This window comes from Toxotes jaculatrix, chromosome 5, assembly GCF_017976425.1.
Source record: "Toxotes jaculatrix isolate fToxJac2 chromosome 5, fToxJac2.pri, whole genome shotgun sequence".
Lineage (NCBI taxonomy): Eukaryota > Metazoa > Chordata > Actinopteri > Toxotidae > Toxotes > Toxotes jaculatrix.
In genome coordinates this window covers 15063895-15083582 of record NC_054398.1, presented here as the reverse complement: position 1 = coordinate 15083582, position 19688 = coordinate 15063895, and the positions used below count along the sequence as shown (strand labels likewise).

The following is a 19688-nucleotide window of genomic DNA, read 5'->3' as shown; positions in this document are numbered from 1 at the left end:
CTCCACTGTTGGCAGAGTTGCTCTGCTCACTTCATGTTTCTGAGGATATAACTAGTTTCATGCACCAAGTATGTGATGTGTGTTGTGAAAGTGATACTGAGAATGCTGATGCATCAGATCTAGGAGCATTGACTAAGTAGATACAAGTTAAATTAGAATCTATTTGTAACACTGAACAATGTCAATATACTCTCACACCAATATACACTGTACATCTGCTTATTCATGCAATTTATCCTATCAGCCAATTATTATGTGGCAGCAATGCTTCAGTTAATGTTCACATCAAACATCTCAATGGGGAAAAATGTGATCTCAGTTACTTTAACTGTGGCATGATTGATGGATCCAGACAGGTTTATTTGAGTATTTCTGAAACTGCTGATGTCCTGGGATTTTTACACACAACAGTCTCTAGAGCGCTTTACTCCGAATGGAGCCAAAAACAAAAAACATCCCGTGAGCAGCAGTTCTGTGAACAGAAGCGTCTTTTGGGATGTGAGAGGTCAGAGGAGAGTGGCCAGACTGGTTGGAGCTAACAGCAAGGCTACGGTAGCTAAGACAACCACTCTTTACAACTGTGGTGACCTGAAGAGCATCTCCACACCACCACATCCTGTCAACTAAGAACAGAAATCTGAGGCTGCTGTGGGCACAGGCTCACCAAAACTGGGCAGCTGAAAACTGGAGAAAGGTAGCCTGGTCTGGTGAAGCTGGGTCAGAAATTGTGTCAGCAGCATGGATCCAACCTTCCTTGTGTTAACAGTTCAGGCTGCTGGTGGTGGCAGTATAAAGATATGGGGAATGTTTTCTTCTCTCTTTCATGTTGGGCCCTTTAATTCCAATCAGCCATGGTTTGAACGTCACAGCCTTTTTGAGTATTGTTACTGACCATGTGCAATTTACCATCTTTTTATGGTTACTTTTCCAGCATGATTCACCATGTCACAAAGCAAACGCTGTCTCAAAATGGCTCTTTGAACATGACAGTGTACTTCCATGGCTTCTCCAGTCACCAGATCTGAATGCAACAGAACTGGTTTGGGATGGGGAGATTCACAGCTTGACTGTGCGGCTGCCAAATCTGCAGAAAATTGTAATCATGTCAACATGCAGCACAATCTCAAAGGAAAGTTTCCAACATCTTGTGGAATCCATGCCATGAAGAACTGAGAGCAAGGGGAGGCCCTACCCAGCCCTATATGGTGTTCCTAATAAAGTGCTTGGTGAGTGTATAATGTCTACAGTGTAAATTTTATTTACTCAGTCAGCGCAAAACAGTCAGTTACACTAAGAACACTGATCACACAACTTGGACCACAACAACTAGAGACCATGTGCTCCACAATGACCTTTCTGCATTATATAATGGAGTAAAAATGAAACAAACAGCTGTATTTTTTGAGCCGTGGTGGGTGTTGAAAGCACAGAAAGTAATTTTTCTTTAGTAAACAATGTGAAATAACAGGTAGTGAGGGTATGTTTCCCTAAAAAGTTTAAACAGGAAAAGTTACCGTCCAGCGTTGTGTGCGTACTCCCACTTATTCTTCAGACTTTTCCCATTTCCCATCGTCTCCCAGCAGACGGGGCTGGGCTTCTTTTCCATAGTCCACCCTTTTCCAAATCCTATAAATAGTAGTTGTTTCAGAGGGCAGAACAATGCTCAGCAGGCTTTTCCATTCATACATTCCTGGCACCGGTCCGAGCCGTCACCGCCCACTGCCTGTTACTACCTGACTCATGTCCCTGCACATCCACTGTATGTAAACAGTGGTACACACACACACACACGCACGCACGCACGCAGGCACGCACACACACACACACACAGAAGCACACACACTAGTAATGTGTGTAAAGCTTGTGCAGGTTTACTCACTCTTTCACTATTGCTCACAATTACTCAGATCAGTATAACAAATAAGGTTTTAAATATGTTCTCTCTTTTTATAAGACCCATTTTTGTATTTTTATTACGCTTTTCAGTGAAATCACCAAAACAGAAAAATCTGACAGCATGCAGACTTTAGTGTACAGTAGATTTTGTGGTAAAAAAAAAAAAAAAAAAAAAAAAAACTCCACAGGGTGCTCCAAAATATTTAAAGCATCGTAGCTCGCTCATTGAAAAAAAAAAAATTCACAGACTTTGGTGTCATCATGCAATTACCATCATAGCTCCACCCAACTTCAAACTGACTAGAGCACTTCAGTTAAAGCACGACTGTACCTTCAGGGGTCACAAGCTAAAAAAGGTTGGGAACCGTATGGTTAGAGATGTATTATTCAGGAAAGAACACTGTGAGGTGATGGAGTCACTGCTGCTGAATGATGAGTACGTTCAGTAAAAGTTCTGAACACAAAAACACACGTGTTACTGCTGCACCTGTGTAGGTTTCAGAGTCTTTGAACCATTAATCTTTGCCTGGTTTCGGAGAACTTTAACATATGGCCAAAACCACTCTGTTGTATGTAAGATTTACATTTCTCATAACACTGTTCATTTAGCTTTCAATATTTACATACTTGTCTCAGTTTTGGCACATCTGCGCTCAGTAGGATTTTTACACTGTAACACACAGTTTGTCTGATTCAAGCCTCTGAGACTAAAACTGTCAGCTTGACGGTCTATGTTTTTGCTTTTCCCAGCAGGCTGAACGTAGGAAGCAACATGCAGAAGTGTAGGAAGGATTTCTGTGTGGGAGTGCGCTGACCGAGAGTGAGGGAGCGTCTACGATTAATGATCACTTTGCATTGGATACCTGCCAAAAGAGTGAGGGGGCCGGCCTGAATCACAGTCAACTGTTAAATCTTGCAGTGATCACTTGGTGATCAGTTCATCTTTTGCTCTTAGGAAGTGGGAAAGAGTTGCTTTCAGATCCTCTGGGTTTACTATAAAAGTGGAACTGTGGGTCAAATAGACAAAATTTTGTATTTCTGACAGCATCATATAGGTAGTGTTCACTGTCCTGGGGTTAAAGGTTAACTTTATGTTCATGCTGTTGACTCAAATTGATTTTTGTGTTTTACTAGAGGACGATGTTGTCATTTCTTAGAAAGGAATTTGTTCTCATGTAGGGTGGCAGGATGGTGCAGTGGTTAGAACTGTTGTAAGAAGGTTCTGGGTTTGAACCTGCTGGACGGCCAGGTTCCTTCTCTGTGGAGTTTGTGTGTTCTCTTCTTGCCCATGTGGGTTTCCTCAGGGCTCTCCAGCTTCCTCCCACAAAGATGTGCAGGTGTGAATGTGTATCCATACATCAGCCCTGTGATACTGAAACTGTTCAGTGTGTACCCCGCCTCTCTCCAAATGCCAGTAATGTAAATGTATCTTCCTATCATTTGTTTATTCATAAGAACTAAAATGACCTCTTGACCTGAGAACATCATAAAAATCATATTATTTGACAATGATAATAGATTTATCCTACATCCATAAATACAGTCTCTCAAACTGTATATTTATTATTAAGAACCTTGAGTATTAACTATTTCAATTAACATTTCAAACAAGATAATGAATGAAAAAATTCTCCTAAACAACTCAGCTCTGTTGGCATTGATCTAAAATATCCAATAAATCTAATAATAACCCTGTAAACTCCTTGCATGTCACTGTGGTGTTTTTTACCAGTTCGTAAATGTTCTCTTTGGTTCAAAACCATATTTCACCCTTCACCAATTACCAGCTCATCTCCTTGACCTTTACTTGTCCTCATGCTGCTGTTGTTGCTGCTGTATCCAAAACTGTGCAAACAGCTGTTGCTGAAAACCCTCGCAGCCTTTACACAACATTTGTTGATCATCCTGTTTAGTTCCACCCCATCATCATCACATTATGTGGTCGCATTACATCATAGCCACTGCAATACCTCATCCTAGACATGCTGACAACATGATAATCCAATAATGAATGTTGGAAACGTAGTGTGCAATCATCACAGCTCCTTCACCAAAGCACTGTTAAAAAGCAAAAGCTGCAATGATAAGTTAATTAATCTGTTAGTCGTACAACAGATACAAGCAGCACCTATTTTGATAGTCGACTAATAGTTTAAACTAATAGTTTAAACTGTCGATACCATCAGTCATCATAGTTCCCAAATTTTTCTCTCTTAAGAGAATCCATCTTGGATTGTAGCAGCGTAGCATCAAGGGTGCTGTAGCAGCTTTAGCATCAATTCTGAGAGTTCAAACATGACGCTTAGAATTGAGGCCAAACAGTTCAATCTTGGTTTCATCAGACCAGACAATCTTGTTTCTCACAGTCTGAGCAACTTTAAGGTGCTTTTTTGCTAACAGGCAGGCTTTCATGTGTCTTTCACTGAGGAGTCACTCTGCCATATAGCCCACATTGGTGGAGTGCTGCAGTGATAGTTGCTCCTTCTGTACGTTTCTCCCATCACCACACAGGATATCTGTAATTCAGCCAGAGTGGCCATTGGGTTCTCTTCCAGTTAGCTAGGCAGCCAGCTCTAGTAAGAGTCCAAACTCCTTCCTTTTAAGAATTACGAAGGCCACTGTGCCTACCCCAGATCTGTGCCTCAACACAATCCTGTCTCTGAGCTCTGTGAGACCTAATATAGACAGATGTGTGCCTTTCCAGATCAAATCCAATCTGTTGAATTTACCACAGGTGGGCTCCAGCCAAAAGAATGACAATCAAGATGATCGAGAGAAATAGGAAGCACCTGAGCAAAATTTCAAGTGTCACAGGAAAAGGCTCTGAATACTTATATCAAAATGATATTTCACTTTTTCCTTTTCAACCTTTTGGCTAAAATTTCAAAAAAAAAAAAATCTGTTTTTGTTTTGTCATTCTGGCAAAATGAGTGTGGTTTGAAACGAGTTTAGCATAAGGCTGTAACATAAAATGTGGGGGGAGAAAAAGTGAAGGGATCTGAGTACTTCCTGAATGTACTGTAATTCTTAATGTGGAAAAATTACAGATCAGAAAATGGCAGTAAGTCGCTTTAAACCCGCTGTGCAGCACTACACGCACACACACACACACACACACACAGACACACACACACACACACACACACACACACACACACACACACACATATTAATGGGGCCCAACAGGACTATTGTAGTGATGTTTTAAGTCAGAGGCAAGTTGAGCAGACTTGTGATGCTGCTACACAGCGCCTCTAGGGCCGTGCATGTGCGTACACTGGAGGAGAGTAGTAGCGAAAGAGGGAGAGAGAGGGAGGTGGGGAGCTCAGAGACAGAGAGCAGTCACTGTCCGCAAAGGACCATGGCAGTCCGTTGCGGCTGCAGGAGTTAGAAGTGAACAGGAAGAAGCTTGTAACCCAAACCTTCACCTGCAGAGCGAAAAAAAAACACTGCAAAACACCGCGACGGAAAGATGCAATCTGACAGAGATTTGCGCGCCCGTGTTTCACTTGTGCCTTTGCAAACACCTTCAGGGAGTTCACATGTTCCTGCTCGTCGACGAGGAGGTAATGTTTAGGCGCAGACGACCGGCAGAGCCCCGCGGAGTTTGGATGTGTGTTCCGTAGCCTGTCAGATGAAAGGGGACAATTTATTGTAGCAGTAGACCCAGCGACAAGGAGGACCGCGAATGTAGTCTTCAGGGGAACGCGAAAACACTGCACCTACCAGTGCACTCCTTCGGTCACCGTCTCCTGTGTGTTTCGGCTTCTCGCAGTGCTGTGTGGGTAAAGTAAAGGGAGGATGCAGGTGAAGAAGCACCGGGACTCGGACCGGAGCGGCGGGGACATGCTGGAAGCAGACGGCCTCCGCAAAAACTCATCATGCTTCTCAAATATCAAGATATTCTTGATATCGGAATGCGCCCTCATGTTGGCACAGGGCACCGTCGGAGCATACCTGGTGAGTGCAACACAACCCGAACTCATGAAAGCGGGACTCACACTGCCTGCACCGTCACTGTGAACCGGAGACCCTGCTGCTCGAGGTCGTAGTCAGACTTGTCTTACCCGGGTCGGGGCTTTGGGTTTGGGAAGGTTTTGATTAATTAATTAATTAATTAATTTACTTATTTACTTTTGTTTCTCTGCACGCTCTGATCTAAACGTGCAGCTGTTCAACGACACGAGGTAGAAACCTGTCTTCTGCACGGTGAAGTACAGCCTGTGGGACAGATTTCATTCTGCTCAACTGTCCCGTGTTAGTTTTTGTTGTAAGGAAATATCCCATTGCTTCACTGCCGTTGTGTCTAATCTGTGTTTTAGTGTATCACAAATCAGACTGAGCCGATTTTTAACCATTTCTATGGAAACCAAAGGGTGACCTTTTAATCTTTGGCTGGCACTAATAATAGTAGAAATAATAATAGATATTTAGGGAGGCAGTAATTGGCTGATTTTTTAGCCAAAATGTAATTCAAGGTCAAGGACATCCCCCTTCCATTCCTCCTTTTTCCCATTTTCTAGTTTTACTCCTCTTTCAGTTTTACTATTACTCACAGGGATAACAAAAGCAACCATGGTGACTAATACGGGTTTAGGTCTGTTCTTTCTAAAAATTAGTATCGTTATGATCCCATTGCCATGGGAAAAAAAATCAAATCAGAAAAGTCTGGAAGCATGCAGAGATGCTAATATAGATTTTGTGGGACAAAGCTCCCTGACGTGCTCCAAAATATTCCTCAAAGTGTCCCAGAGGAGCCACACAGCCTCAGGCAGCCACTGTGAACATTTAGTTTCGACATTAGCAATGTTTATTCTCCAAGAATCCCACTGTTTCCTCAGCTCAGTTGCAATTAATAGACTAAACCCTAAATGCCTTGGCCATATTTGGAGTGGAACATCTTATCTTCTCTGTTCGTGGACCTGCTGAGCATCAAGCTTTGTGCAGCTCGGAGCAGCAACAGAGCACGGCAATGCCATCACAGTCAGTTTCCTAAAGAGGATGTTCTTCCTCTTTATCATTTATTTCTGATAAGACAGGCCTCACACTTCTGCTTTTTTATGGCACGTTTGGTTTTTTGCACACCTGCTCAGACAGTTTGAATAGTAGACCAGGAGTTTCAGGTGAGGTTTTTGAATCATTTACTTACACAAACACACAAGGCTCGCTGGCCTGTTCGTGTTCATCAGCAGAACAAAGCTCATTTACACAGAGCGTTACTTACATGGGCAGGACGTTTAGATATCTGGTTCAGTGACAATCTGGTGAACTGGAATCAACCTACATGAGCGACTCAGGTGTCTCTGATTGGATGATGGGACTTAAGAGTGTTTGCTGGCAGCGAGGGGACAAAACTCAACTATCATGGCCCCATTGCTTTCTGTGAGCTGCTTAGGGTACAAGACACTTAGCGACATGCTGCAGAACTCGCAAATTTCGTAGAAGTATAGATCTAAGTATAATATCGTCAGTGTTTCCTGATTCATTTTCTCACTTCTCGGAAATTCACTTTGGTACGGTTTTTGATGGGAGTGTTTTGAAGGCCATTAAAATTTTACATCTGAAGCAAATAATTTAATGATCATTTCTTTTCTGCTGTTGATGACTTGGCTAATGGACATTAGGGCTACAATTTACAATTATTTTCAATACTGATTAATCCAATTGTTACTTTTTCAATTGACTCAACTTTATCTGAAAAATGTCAAAGGAAAAAAAGTGAAAAAAAAGTTGCAGACATAACATCCCAGAATCCAAGGTGACATCTTCAAATGTTTTTTTGTCTGGACAACAGTCTGAAATCCAAAGGTTCTCAATTTACTATGATGTATTACAAAGAGAAGCAGCAAAAACTCACCTCTGAGAAGATGAAACCAGAGAAATTGTTTCATTTTATCTCTACTTTTTGCTTCCTAATGACATGATTTGTCAATTATCAAAATAGTTGCAGATTAAATTTATGTGAATCAAGAATTCATTTCATAGATTTTTCATCACAGCTCACTTTAATCCCTATTTTTTACTCCAGTAAAAAGTTTAGCTAAAATGATTAATCGATATATTATTATTTATTTCAGCCATTTCTCAAGCCAAAGAGGGCAGACATTCCCTCTTTCCACCTTCACAAATAGCAGGTCTGGCTGCTGTTTGTTGTCTTACATGGTAGTAAACTGAATATCTTTTGGCTGTGAGCTGATTGTCAGCTTAAACAAGGAACCTGAAGACTCCACCCTGGGCTCTGGGAAGTTATTAATCAGCATTTTTCACAGTTTTGTGATATTTCATAGTGATAGTGAAAATAGTTGTTTGTTGGAGCCCTAGTCGTGCTCTTAAGTACTCTTAAAATTTAGAGGTTCACTTATCGTAAAACTAATGTGATTACTGATAACCTGAATGTGTCATCTAGATTCTACACAAGTTACAGTATGGTCAGTGGAGTTCTCTTGTTTTAACCACTGAAAAACTACAAAATGTATTACGTGAAAATTTAGCATAGCAGCTTTCTGACGTCACACGCTTTACTTTCAAGCATGCTGTCACAGGTGTTGCAGTTAACTTTAGATGATTTATTATGTATAAAAAGCTGGGATGCTCTATATGTGACTTCTGTGAACGCAGCACCTGAGGGTCTAAGCTCTGTTGGTTATTGTAACACTTCCCTGATAAGAACCAAATCTGACACTCTAGGGCTCGAGCTGCAAAGCGCAACTAACACCTGAGCCTGAACTGTGTTCGTCTCAGCTGAGCAAACCTGTCAAACTGCAGTCGCACTGAATCAGCTGAGTGTTGGAGGGAGAAGCCCAAACTGTTGAACAGGAACATTATCGTCTTTTTAAGACTATATTAAATATCAGTATTGATGGTTGTGTTCCAATGAAATACACATATTTGTCCAATAAATCTTATTAGTCATTAGATAATACCTAGTCATTTTATTTATCCATTAATTAAATTTATTCTGAGATGTTAAACGATGCAGTTTTATTTCAGGTTAATATACAGACATAATATTTATTATCGGTGTCAGCCTTGGGCCCTTTTTCAATTAAACAGTGCACAGGTGTAGCCATTAGCAGGGCCCCCGACGCCAGGTGCTCTGGAGAAAGTGGTGAAAATTTGAAAATCAATCAAAGTGACGTTGGTGTAGTTAATAGTTAATTCAAAATCTACTGTTCCTTGTGTGTCTGTACTTTTTTTCTGGCGAACACAAGCTAAGCCTGAAAAAAATGTGCAAACTTCCCTCCTAAATTCAAAAAGTAGGAAATATGCTGTATAGATAAGGCTGTAGATGTAGCTTCTTCTAAAATAGCTCACTCAGAACAGTTAGCAACAGTGCGTTTAGCTGACCTTCAGTCAACCTTCAGTAAGTCACACCTCATAAAACAGAGGAGAAATGATTCTAAATAGCCAAGGCTTCGCTTATAGCTGCGGTGCTTTCAGAAATAGCACCGTTCCAGCACTTCCACGTCAGTCTTAAACCTTAATGTGCTGAGGTGAATGTCAGCGTTGAGCAGCGTTTTCTGCTTGCTGATAATGCAGACCCTGTCAGTACATCCTGAAATAAGTCTGTGGAAGTTTGGATTCTTTGTTCTCAGACAAGACTCGCTCTTCTGTTTTGGGGATGGGATGTCACGCTGCATGACGAGGTTTGTTTTGTTGCCATGCAACTGATTAAACATTTCCACTGTATAAGTTGTCATCTGGACAAAATGCGGCTGTGACCACCAACCGGTCTGCAATCCACTCGCTTTTTCCTATATAATTTATTCTGGTTTTAATCCTCCTGGAAGGCTGCCTGTTTAAGTCACAGTGAAAGCGCACAAACATGTTGAACCTGGCGACGGGAGCTTAACTCATCCGGAGTGTTTCCACTGCAGAAGCTGCCTGTCACACACGCTTGCTCAGGCCTCCCATAACGGGATGGGATCTGATTAGATAATGGCTTCATTCCCTCTTCTATACTTTATTGCAGCACCAGTGTCTGTGTAGAGCTAAAGCTACAATGTCAACAGGGTGTTTGGGCTTGGCTTCGTTTCTAAGAACAGCATGAGGCAAACGTTGCTATCAGATCCCAGCTGGGGTGGAGCCAGCCAGGCGTAAACGCCGCCCGTCCAGTGTGTTCGCGTTTGTGAGAAAGAGCCGCCCAAGGCGCAGAAACGTCATGACTCATTCTGAAGTTTTCCATCCACCCTACATCGCAGAAGGACACCGGCACGAACGACTCCCAACAATCATCCTCCCTGTGCCTTGATCTGTAGTGAAGGAGTCATTGCAGTTGTGTTCAGAGCAGCTGCAAGAAGGACCTGCTGTCACTTCTGGCTCCTAAAAGTCACAGAGGACGGCTTTTGTTTTTTTGTTTTTTTATTCGTAAACGGCAGTGACAAAGTAAAGAGGCTGTGCAATATTTGTCATTGTTGGCAATGACATCTCCTTTTCTACTCGCCTGTTGTGCATGAAATCTTGTCTCAAACAGGACAGGCATTTTTAGAAACAGATCATCATAATACCGGGCATCAGTTGGGACTGAAGGGTAGAGGGTTTCTTCTCTGCTTCAGGACCGATTGTATTATCAAAAAGCAGAGTAAATTTTCTCATTATAACTCCAAAGCGTAGCTTACCTGTTACTGTCTGATATTTTATATGTGACAAAGTATGATGCTTGATGTAAAGTTAGAGGTGGAATTCAAGTGGTAGTTGCATTTTGCATGCAAAAGTCACTTTCACATTTGGCCCCAGAAGCACTGAGCCTTTTGGAGCCTCAAAAGCCATTTTGTTGTTTAAATAACTTCTGCTCCAGTTCAAATCCACAGTCTACATTAAATTGGCATAATTGAGCACTTGATGGAAAAATGTTCCAAAAACAAAACCGCAAGTTGATTTATCTTGCAATGAAGTCACTTTTTTCAGAACGGGATGTTTGTGTTGGCAGGATCCTTCTTTTTTTAGAGCTCAATCAAAACTCTTTAAAGGAGCCAGTTGGGAAATGGAAAACTGTGATGCCCTTTCAAAGATAGTTTGGGGCAGATCTGAAAATAGCTTGATAACAGTTTAAATGTGACTCTGCGGTTCACATGGCACAGAGCACAGACATCCTTGCTTTGCTTTACAGCAGACTGAATATGCTTCATTTGATAAATGCTTTACTACCCAACAGTATTTAATCACTGACCTCTGAATCACATCTGACTGTACTGTATTGTGAACAACCATTCTGCTGTGTTTGCTTCACAGCTGGAAGTTACTGGTAGGCTCTGATTCTTGTGTGGATGACAGCTGGTGAAAGAGAGGGAAGCTTGTGACGAGTCATTCTAACTAAAGCTGTGGAAGTAAATGTTGCTGTGTACAGTTAATCAGAAACAGAGGCCCGTTGGCAGGGAGGAGACACAGTGTGGAACATCTGAACAACTTCTCTTTCAGGATATTCCAGTGGAAAAGGCACCATTTACAACTGCATGACTGATAATTTCCCCAGCAGCATGTCCAAAAGAATCAAAAACAGGCCCTGTTTACACCTGGCATTGATGTGTGATCTGCATGTGGATAATGACATCCGATCCACAGACCTTTGCATTTACCCCTGGTAGTATTACGCGTTCTTGCCATCTCCATTCTTGTAGTCAGACCTTGGGTGGAGCTGGCAGACTTGTAGATGGGCATCATTCCTTTTCGCTTTTTGTGAGGGAAGATGTGCTAGCTGCTGCTACTACTAGCTTTTGCTGGGCTTGCTTAAGCTATCAGGAACAGGCAGAGTAAGGTGGCCTTCAATTTGCTGATCATGTTCGATCACAGTGTGTTCTGTGTGTTTTATCACCTGCTTTAACAGAGCACACATTCATGCCAAGTGTAAATGGGGCTCATAGAGTTGAAATGCTTATAGTTATGCTTTGGTAAGTCGTATGATGATTTTTGACGTGAGATTTCCACACCCTTGTGTTTTTTTTTTATTTTGTTCCACATTCTTTCCTCATTCCCCTGACCTTGGTTTGATTTTGTGTTGTTGTTTTCAGGTGAGTGTGCTGACCACCCTGGAGCGCCGGTTCAACCTGCAAAGTGCTGATGTCGGAGTGATAGCCAGCAGCTTTGAGATAGGCAACCTGGCGCTGATCCTGTTTGTCAGTTACTTTGGGGCCAAAGCACATCGCCCCCGTCTGATAGGCTGCGGGGGCATCGTCATGGCGCTCGGCGCCCTTCTCTCAGCTCTCCCGGAATTTCTAACAAATCAGTACGAGATAGGGGAAATGTGGAGGAGTGACGTGGGTCGGGACGTTTGCTCCAACACCAGCAGCAGTGACGCTCAGCTGGCAGAGGACGCATTGTGCGCCAACAAGGCCAATACCAACATGATGTACCTGCTGCTGATTGGAGCCCAGGTCCTGCTGGGGATCGGAGCCACGCCGGTGCAGCCTCTAGGGGTGTCCTATATTGATGATCATGTGAAGAAGAAAGACTCCTCTCTATATATAGGTGAGTCATATTTATAAAACTGTATAAACAAAATGTTCAAAATCCAGATTTCACCTGATCTGTTGGGGGGAAAAAAAGGCAAAGACAGTTTGTCAAAGCCCACTACAAAGGAAGGTTTGAGATTCGTTGGCTGACTGAAATTACTGTCAAAGATAAGCAGTGCTCAAGGAAACAGATGATTATCACACTGGAAACTCTGGAAAATCTTTGCGCTGCAGCACACTGATTTCCCAAACTGAAACTTATATAACTGAAAGTCAGCCATGAATTGTGTTTGTTCATCGCCATCAGGTGTGATGTTTGCATAGCCTGAGTCAACACAGTATGTATGTAGACTGTATTTGTGCTTTTCTGCTGCACACCATCTCCCTTTGTTCAAGCACAGGCCTGTTCACGTGAGTGCCAGGTGAGCACATCATCACAGCCTTTTAATCTCCATTACAGAGGTTTCAGAGGCAAAGAGGATAGATACAGGTGAAACGTCTCTGCTTCGCTCAGTCCTCTCTCAAAGGCAAGATGTTGCTGATGTGGCTCTTTGAGGTTTAAAGGTGCATTCAAAGTGCTTTCTGTGCAAAATTCTGAATGCACACCTGCTGCTTAGGGATATGTATTTGCTGTGATATATATTTTGATATACAGAAGGAAGCTTTGATACTTTTTTCATTAAGCCATGAAGGATCTTCACTTCTGGAGCATTAGCTCTGGCTGTGAATCTATGTCAGATAGTTTAAAGGAACAACTACCCAGTGAGATATGTTACTGTGTTAAACACATCTTCTCATATTGAGGTTTTCTCTGACGACCAACACATATTAAGGAAATAGTTGGACATTTTGGAAAGTATGATTATTTGCTTTCCCTGCCTACAGTTTGATGGGAAAATTGATGCCGCTTTCATGTTGCTGGAGCCAGCAAACGGTTAGCTTAACTTGGCACAAAGACTGTAAACATGGGGAAAGAGCTAGTCTGGCATGGAGCTGTAATTATGCTAAGCTAAGCTAACTGGCTGCTTGCTCCAGCTACATATTTACCATACAGACATGAGATTGATATCAGTCTTCTCATTTAAGTCTTGGCAAGCGAGAGACGAAGCATACTTCCCCAAAACTATTTGTTTAGAGTTAAAAACAGTAACTTTTTAAGAGGCTAACATTCCTGTGTGGCACATTTCTTTGTTTTGAGTGTGACCTGCCTTTAATTTGTTGTCCAGACAACCACATCTGCCTTTGATGGAGTAGATGAGATGTGTTTGCATAGTGTGTGTTTTGTTTTTTTGTTATCAGCGAGGAGCAGAGACAATGGTAGCCTGAATGGAGGATGAGTTCGGGCTGGCACACACCCTTTCTGATACATTCACACAGCAGCATGCTGTGTGGCTGCCTTTTGTCACTCAAACACAGATGTGACCTGCAAACAAAGGCAGCAGTGTGCAGTCTGTAATCTCAAGCCCAAAGCTGATTTTCTTAATTGCCATGCGCTGTATTTATTTGTCCCGAACATGAGCTGTTTTTACAAAAAAGCACCTAGAGCTTTGTTTGAAACAATAAAGAGCATGAAAAAGCAGCAACAAAAGCCTCTGACATTCTGGCACCACTATAGTGGCTTGTGAGCAGTTTACAGTGAGAAGTGGGCTGCGAGTGATTGAAGTTTGGCGAGCATAAGGGGGGAGAGATTTGGTTCTGTCTCCCTCCGATAAGCTGCAAGGAGAGTTGGAGGAAAAACAAGCGGTGAGCAGCGAGGAACAATGTGGTATTGAGTCGCGCTCAGCTGATCGTCCTAATCCTTCTGCTGCAGGCATGTCATGTGCCCCCAGCTGCATGAATGGAGTAGATTGTCTGAAAGTCTGTGAGATTTCTTTTCACATACCGATAATGTATTTGGATTATTCATTGGTTTACGTCAACATGCTGACATTGCTGAAGTGGCAACGCAAAGTTGAGTTTCGAAACACCTTTTCAAAATATTTGCTTATTTTCTGTTGGTTTTCTGCAAATTCAGTTGGCTTTGGTTTCAGTCTTCATTCACTCATTTTTAACTCCAGTCAATAAGTCCATGTGCATTAGCACATCAACATCACACTTAATTTAAATAAAGTTTTATTATCAGATTTTCATAACATGAAAGTAAACCCGCCAATCATGTTTTTCGGGTTATTTTGTCTCTGCGGAGAGGTTGACGCAGCCGTTAGACAGAAATCACAGAGGAAATCGCCCTTCAAAACTGAGACCAGAAGCTTTATACTTACACATCTAACGGCTGCAGAAATATGTGCTATATGACCACGTACACTAAAACTTCCTCTGCACCTTCCTCTGCAAGTATCTGTGTGCTGTTCAGTGTGTAGGCTCTTTCAAAGCATTAAGTGTTAAAGCTTTTTTCACACACTGAGTGGTGTGCAAGTAAGTACTTTGCTTCACTGCAATTCTCTAATTGATTTTACATATTTGTTATCACATAACTTCACCCCATGGTTAAAAACATCATGATTAACCCTGATTTAAGATACATGACTCCAAGTCTAACTGTAGCTATGTTTTGTTTTTTTGTTTTTTTTTGTTGGTGTTGTTTTTTTTTTCCACTGCAACTGTTGCACACTGCTGTTGTCAAAGCACATTCTCACCCGGCAATGTGTTATTGTTAAAATTAGAGCCTGAGCTAAATGGCCAGGTGAAAAGTGTGCGCCTTCAACAGAGGCGGCACCCTGTCCTCTTAGGAGTACGGCGGTGCAGGGTGAGCAGAGCCCAGAGGCCTGGAGAAGAGCCATAATTACAGAGTGAGGCAGGAATGCCAACCAGCCAGCCATGAGGTGGGTCTGAGTGGGCCGGGACGCACATGCATACCACACAGGCCTGTGAAAAACAACTCCTCCTGAGGCTCGGACTGTCTGCTTTCACAGAGTATACAGCAGCAGACATGGCTTACTGCTGTTTAAACAACTGTAAAACATACTCAGGCACAGTCTGCCCTTCCTCTTCAGAGAGCTCTTTGTCTTTGTCGCTCTCTCCGGTTAAGATATGTTCACTGTCACTGTTAAGATTTTTGTAGGCGCTCGTGCTGCTAAGTGGTGCATGTTCTTCTTAAAAGGAAGTACCTCAGAGTTCTGAGGAAACCGGTTTGAATGACATCACCACCGCTGTCAAAAAGCCGCCTTAAGAGCAGAGCCAAACATAAACACATGTATTTTATGGAATTGTGTTGTTTTGGTTTGTTTCCTGAGTCTAGACGTAGGTGCTCGTCTCTGGCCAAAGGAAACAAATATGATTGGACAGATTGCGTCAACAGGATCTCCATTCCCGCTGCTCTATGACCTTTCACTATCCACTGCTAATTCTGGCTCTTCCCACAGGACCCCCGGCCGCATAAATACACTGTACAGGACACACAGAGAAGGGTTTAGAGCTGATGTTGTGTGTCGTACAGGACAATCTCCACCCAGCCGCCTCTGCAGGCTTCAGAGGCTTTTAAACAGCCTGGGATTTCTTCATTAAACTGTAATGTACACTATGGAGTGCCTGTGGTACGGTACATATGCAGGGAGTTTGAAAGTATGACATTAATTAATTCATCAGTGTCGTCACTTTTTATGTCCAGAATTTGACATGTGGACATTTCTTGTTGCATAATAAATATAAGAAATGCATGATCAGATTCAAAAGTGCTGATAAAGGGGAAGCTTAAAGTACAACTTTCCACAGTAGCTTCTTTTACTGAGTGACACAGCCTTATCTAAGTTGTTATAAAGAAGTTTAAAGTTGGTCTCATGGCGGCATCCCCCATTTTTGCATTTGGATTGTCGTTGGTTCTCTATCTACATAATCTGAGAATGTCTTTGCATGTCAATCAAATGAGTTGAGTTTAAATTGTATTTGCATAAGGCATTAACGTCAGTGGTCTGTCATTGACTAACTGCTTGCCAGACAGCGGCCATTTGCACAACAAAAAAAGAGCCTTACTTTGAACAACCCACTTCCGCTACCTAACTAAAGTCGCCTTCATTCATACAAATAAAAATACGTCTTAGTGTTAGAACTTGTCTTTTAATCATTTATGATTTTTGACTACGAGAAGGGATGACTAATAGTGATTTCAGTTGGACTTTACAACTTCATACACCAAATGACGGACAGCAATCTCTGGACTCAGCAGCACAGCAGCCGAGCGCCTGAAGTGCCTCAGAATTTTATTGGTGAACACAAGCCTGTCAGAGGGACTATAGAAGACATACTCTCTCTCTCTCTCTCTCTCTCTCTCTCTCTCTCTCTCTCTCTCTCTCTCCCTCTCCCTCTCCCTCTCTGTGCCAAACTACCAAACTAGGAATGACAGAGGCGCTGTGGGAAAACACAAATGTCCTTTTTTTCCGCTGTGGCCTGTGACAAGATAACTGCCTCTACCTGGAGAGTAGAAGTATAAAAAAATTTGCCTTTACATATCTCTGCATTTTGCTGCCAACCACTGGTTTGTATTTTATCTTCCGCACTGTCTTTCTCCGAAGCCACTGTGCATTTTTTCAAACTTACATCCAGCAATTTTCTGTATGTCATCACATTATGCTCAATTCAGCTATGCAGTGATAAATTTAGCTTGAGGTTTATTAGGGAAACCAATGGCTGTAGGCACAGTGACAAAGGTCTCCGAGGGATCCTCGAGAGACTTGTCAACATTCCTGCTAAAATGCTCTGACTCCAAACAGTTGCTGCAGTAGGGCGTTTATATAAGCTACTTAAACTCAGCGCATGTTAATGTCATCTTGAAGGATTAGATTCTAAATGGGTTTTTCCGTCCGTGCCATAAGCTGCATGCTGAGTTTGCCTAGCAACACCAGTTTGTTTTATCTCAAGATGATAAACGGTGTTGCAGTAAAACGTTCATCAGCCAGCCGCTGCTCCTCTGCATCACTGTAATGAACTGTGCGGGCTTGTCTTTCCGCTATGTGTGACAGGAGGCTCAACAGCCTGCAGTGCTGCGAGCAGAATGATCCAGAGGCGTTTACATGGTGCTGCGGGGCCGAACGCAGTGGCCGCCACCCACCGCGCTGTTACTTTTAGTCTGGTCCTAGAGGGTAGAGAGGGCAGTGAACATGAGATTATCTTGTATCCAACTGGTCAACAACATGCTGCTGCTGTCTCAGTGCTAATCAGTAATTATCCCCAAATACTCTGTGTATGACATCATGTAAAGAAGTCAGAAAGGAACTGAGCTGTGCAGAGGGAGGCTGCACACTTCACAGAGCTCCTTCTCTGGCAAATGGGAAGCCATAGTGATTGATTAGTGACGGCCCCAAGTCAAAGTTTCATTAAATTTAAGCAGAGGGAGTTATTTGATTTGACTCTGTCGCCCTTCTTCGTATCTAATAAGGTCATCTCTCAGTCCTGTGCAGTGATGAGGAAAAACATGCTGAGCAAATTTGTCCACTGTCAATAATTTTTGATTTTTCCGTAGCCACTGTTTGAAGATGACAAGAGCTGATTGACGACTTGTTTGTTTACATGCAGATATGATATCAATCAGATAGGGTGGCTTTGCAGAACTATCTGAGAATGTTAAAGTAACCTCACATGGGTGTGGCACAAGGTTGATTTTTTTTTTCTTACATTCCCACATTTCTGCTGTGTGTTGGGCTGTGTAGTAGTCTAAGAAGGACTTGTCATCTGGCCCCTCGTCTGAAGTGAATCACCTCCCCCAGTCAATCTGCTGTTTTTGTTGGATAGTATGGCAGCGACTCTGTTATTATGTCAATGCATGTTTTGCTACAGACTGTCTGGTCCTGTCGGTTGGATGCCAGATCCGATGTACACACCCAAAAGTAAATTCCCCATTTTGTTTTGTTTTTGACAACACAGAGGAAAACAGATAAACATTTATAAACCAGTTCTGTGAAGCAACAGATCAAACATTTTATCATCATATTCTCTCAGCACCTATTCTTTACATAGAGCTTGGCTAGTGTTTAAATGAAAAATATCTCAAAAACAAGATGTGAAAAAGAGGGTACAGTTAGAGAAACTGTGACTCAGGAGGTAGACTGGGTCATCCAGTAACGTGTGTGGGGGTCGATCCCTGGCTGTTTTCGTGACAAAGTGTCCCTGAGCAAGATGCTCATGGCTTACCCAGTGTCTTGAAGGGTAGCCACTGGTGAGTGTGTATGTGCCGGAATGAGAGGCAAAGCCCTCTGGATAAAAACACTATATGAATATAATATATATCAATCAACTATGCAAATAAATGGTTATTGCAGCCCTACATCTTTTATTATGTCATTTTTTTATATGTATCAGATACTTATCTTTTCACGTCTTTATTTCTTTTAATTGTAGCAACATTAATTTTGTATATATTGCTCAGCTGTGGACACCTGTGTTCCAGGTGTTGAAATGAACTCTGATGAAATCTGCAGCCTCTACTAAAATGACTTTAAGGAAAATTCCGGTGTTTTTCACCCTGGCATATTTCCCATAAGTGTGGCCATTTCTTGACGTGCACTGGTTAACTTAGCAGAGTGTAGCTGGAGGGACCCTGACAGCCTGTTGTCCACAAGCAGCGGAGAGCAGCTTTAATCGTGCTGCTTCATGTCAGCCGACAAAGACAGATTTTTACTCTGGCTTAGATCAAACTAATAAGTCAGACTTCAAACTGAGGCCCATATTCATCAGTTGTGCAAAGCTGTCTAGTTCTTAACTATCTTGAGTAGGATTTTTTTTTGCCCTTGGTGCCACTGGTCAGCAGGTGTTATTGATTGTTACCATGGAAACATAGCTCCTAACTGTGAGTTAGCCTGGGGAAAGGGTGGGTAGCTTTTTTTGGCTTAAAACAAGTCAGTCTGCATTAAACTAATCTAAGAGCAAAATCAAGGCTGATCTAACACTACAGACCAGTCTGAAATATCTTTGAGAAACCGGCCCCAGCACTGGTCCGTCTGGAGAAGTTGACCCTCATTTTTAAAGTTCCACTGATGATGGAGGCCAGCTTCTCTGGACCACCAGGGAAATGAAAAAGTGTGAGTTTGGAAACCAGTAAATAGGTCAGACCTCTGTATGAAACGGATCAGCATTGGAAATCAGATACAAGACCCTCAGGCCAACTCACCAGAGCCTGTGGAGCCGTATGTTGAAGCTTCTGGCTATTGCCACAAGCATGTTTCTTGTTTTTTTTTTTTCCCAGATTGCCATCTGCAGCAGTGGAGATGAGGCTCAGTAGCCTGAAAGGTGCTCTGTGTATCGCCCTGCATAATCGTGGCTTGTATTTTGGCGTAAACATGCTTGTGGCACCTTTTCCTCTCCATCATGAATCCATGTGGCCTCGGTAAACCTCACCACACCACGATGCAGCCT

At 42.5% G+C, this 19688-nt stretch overlaps 1 protein-coding gene across 1 annotated transcript in view; it reads left to right on the top strand.

The window, feature by feature from the left end:
• Positions 1-5199: 5199 nt before the first annotated feature.
• The window catches only part of slco3a1 (solute carrier organic anion transporter family, member 3A1), a 32964-nt gene continuing 18475 nt past the window's right edge, over positions 5200-19688 (top strand). Inside the window, exons 1-2 of the mRNA XM_041038733.1 lie at positions 5200-5856; positions 11904-12360. Of these exons, the coding sequence (XP_040894667.1) occupies positions 5698-5856; positions 11904-12360 (616 nt within the window). The 5' untranslated portion in view covers positions 5200-5697. The remainder of the gene's footprint in view (positions 5857-11903; positions 12361-19688) is intronic.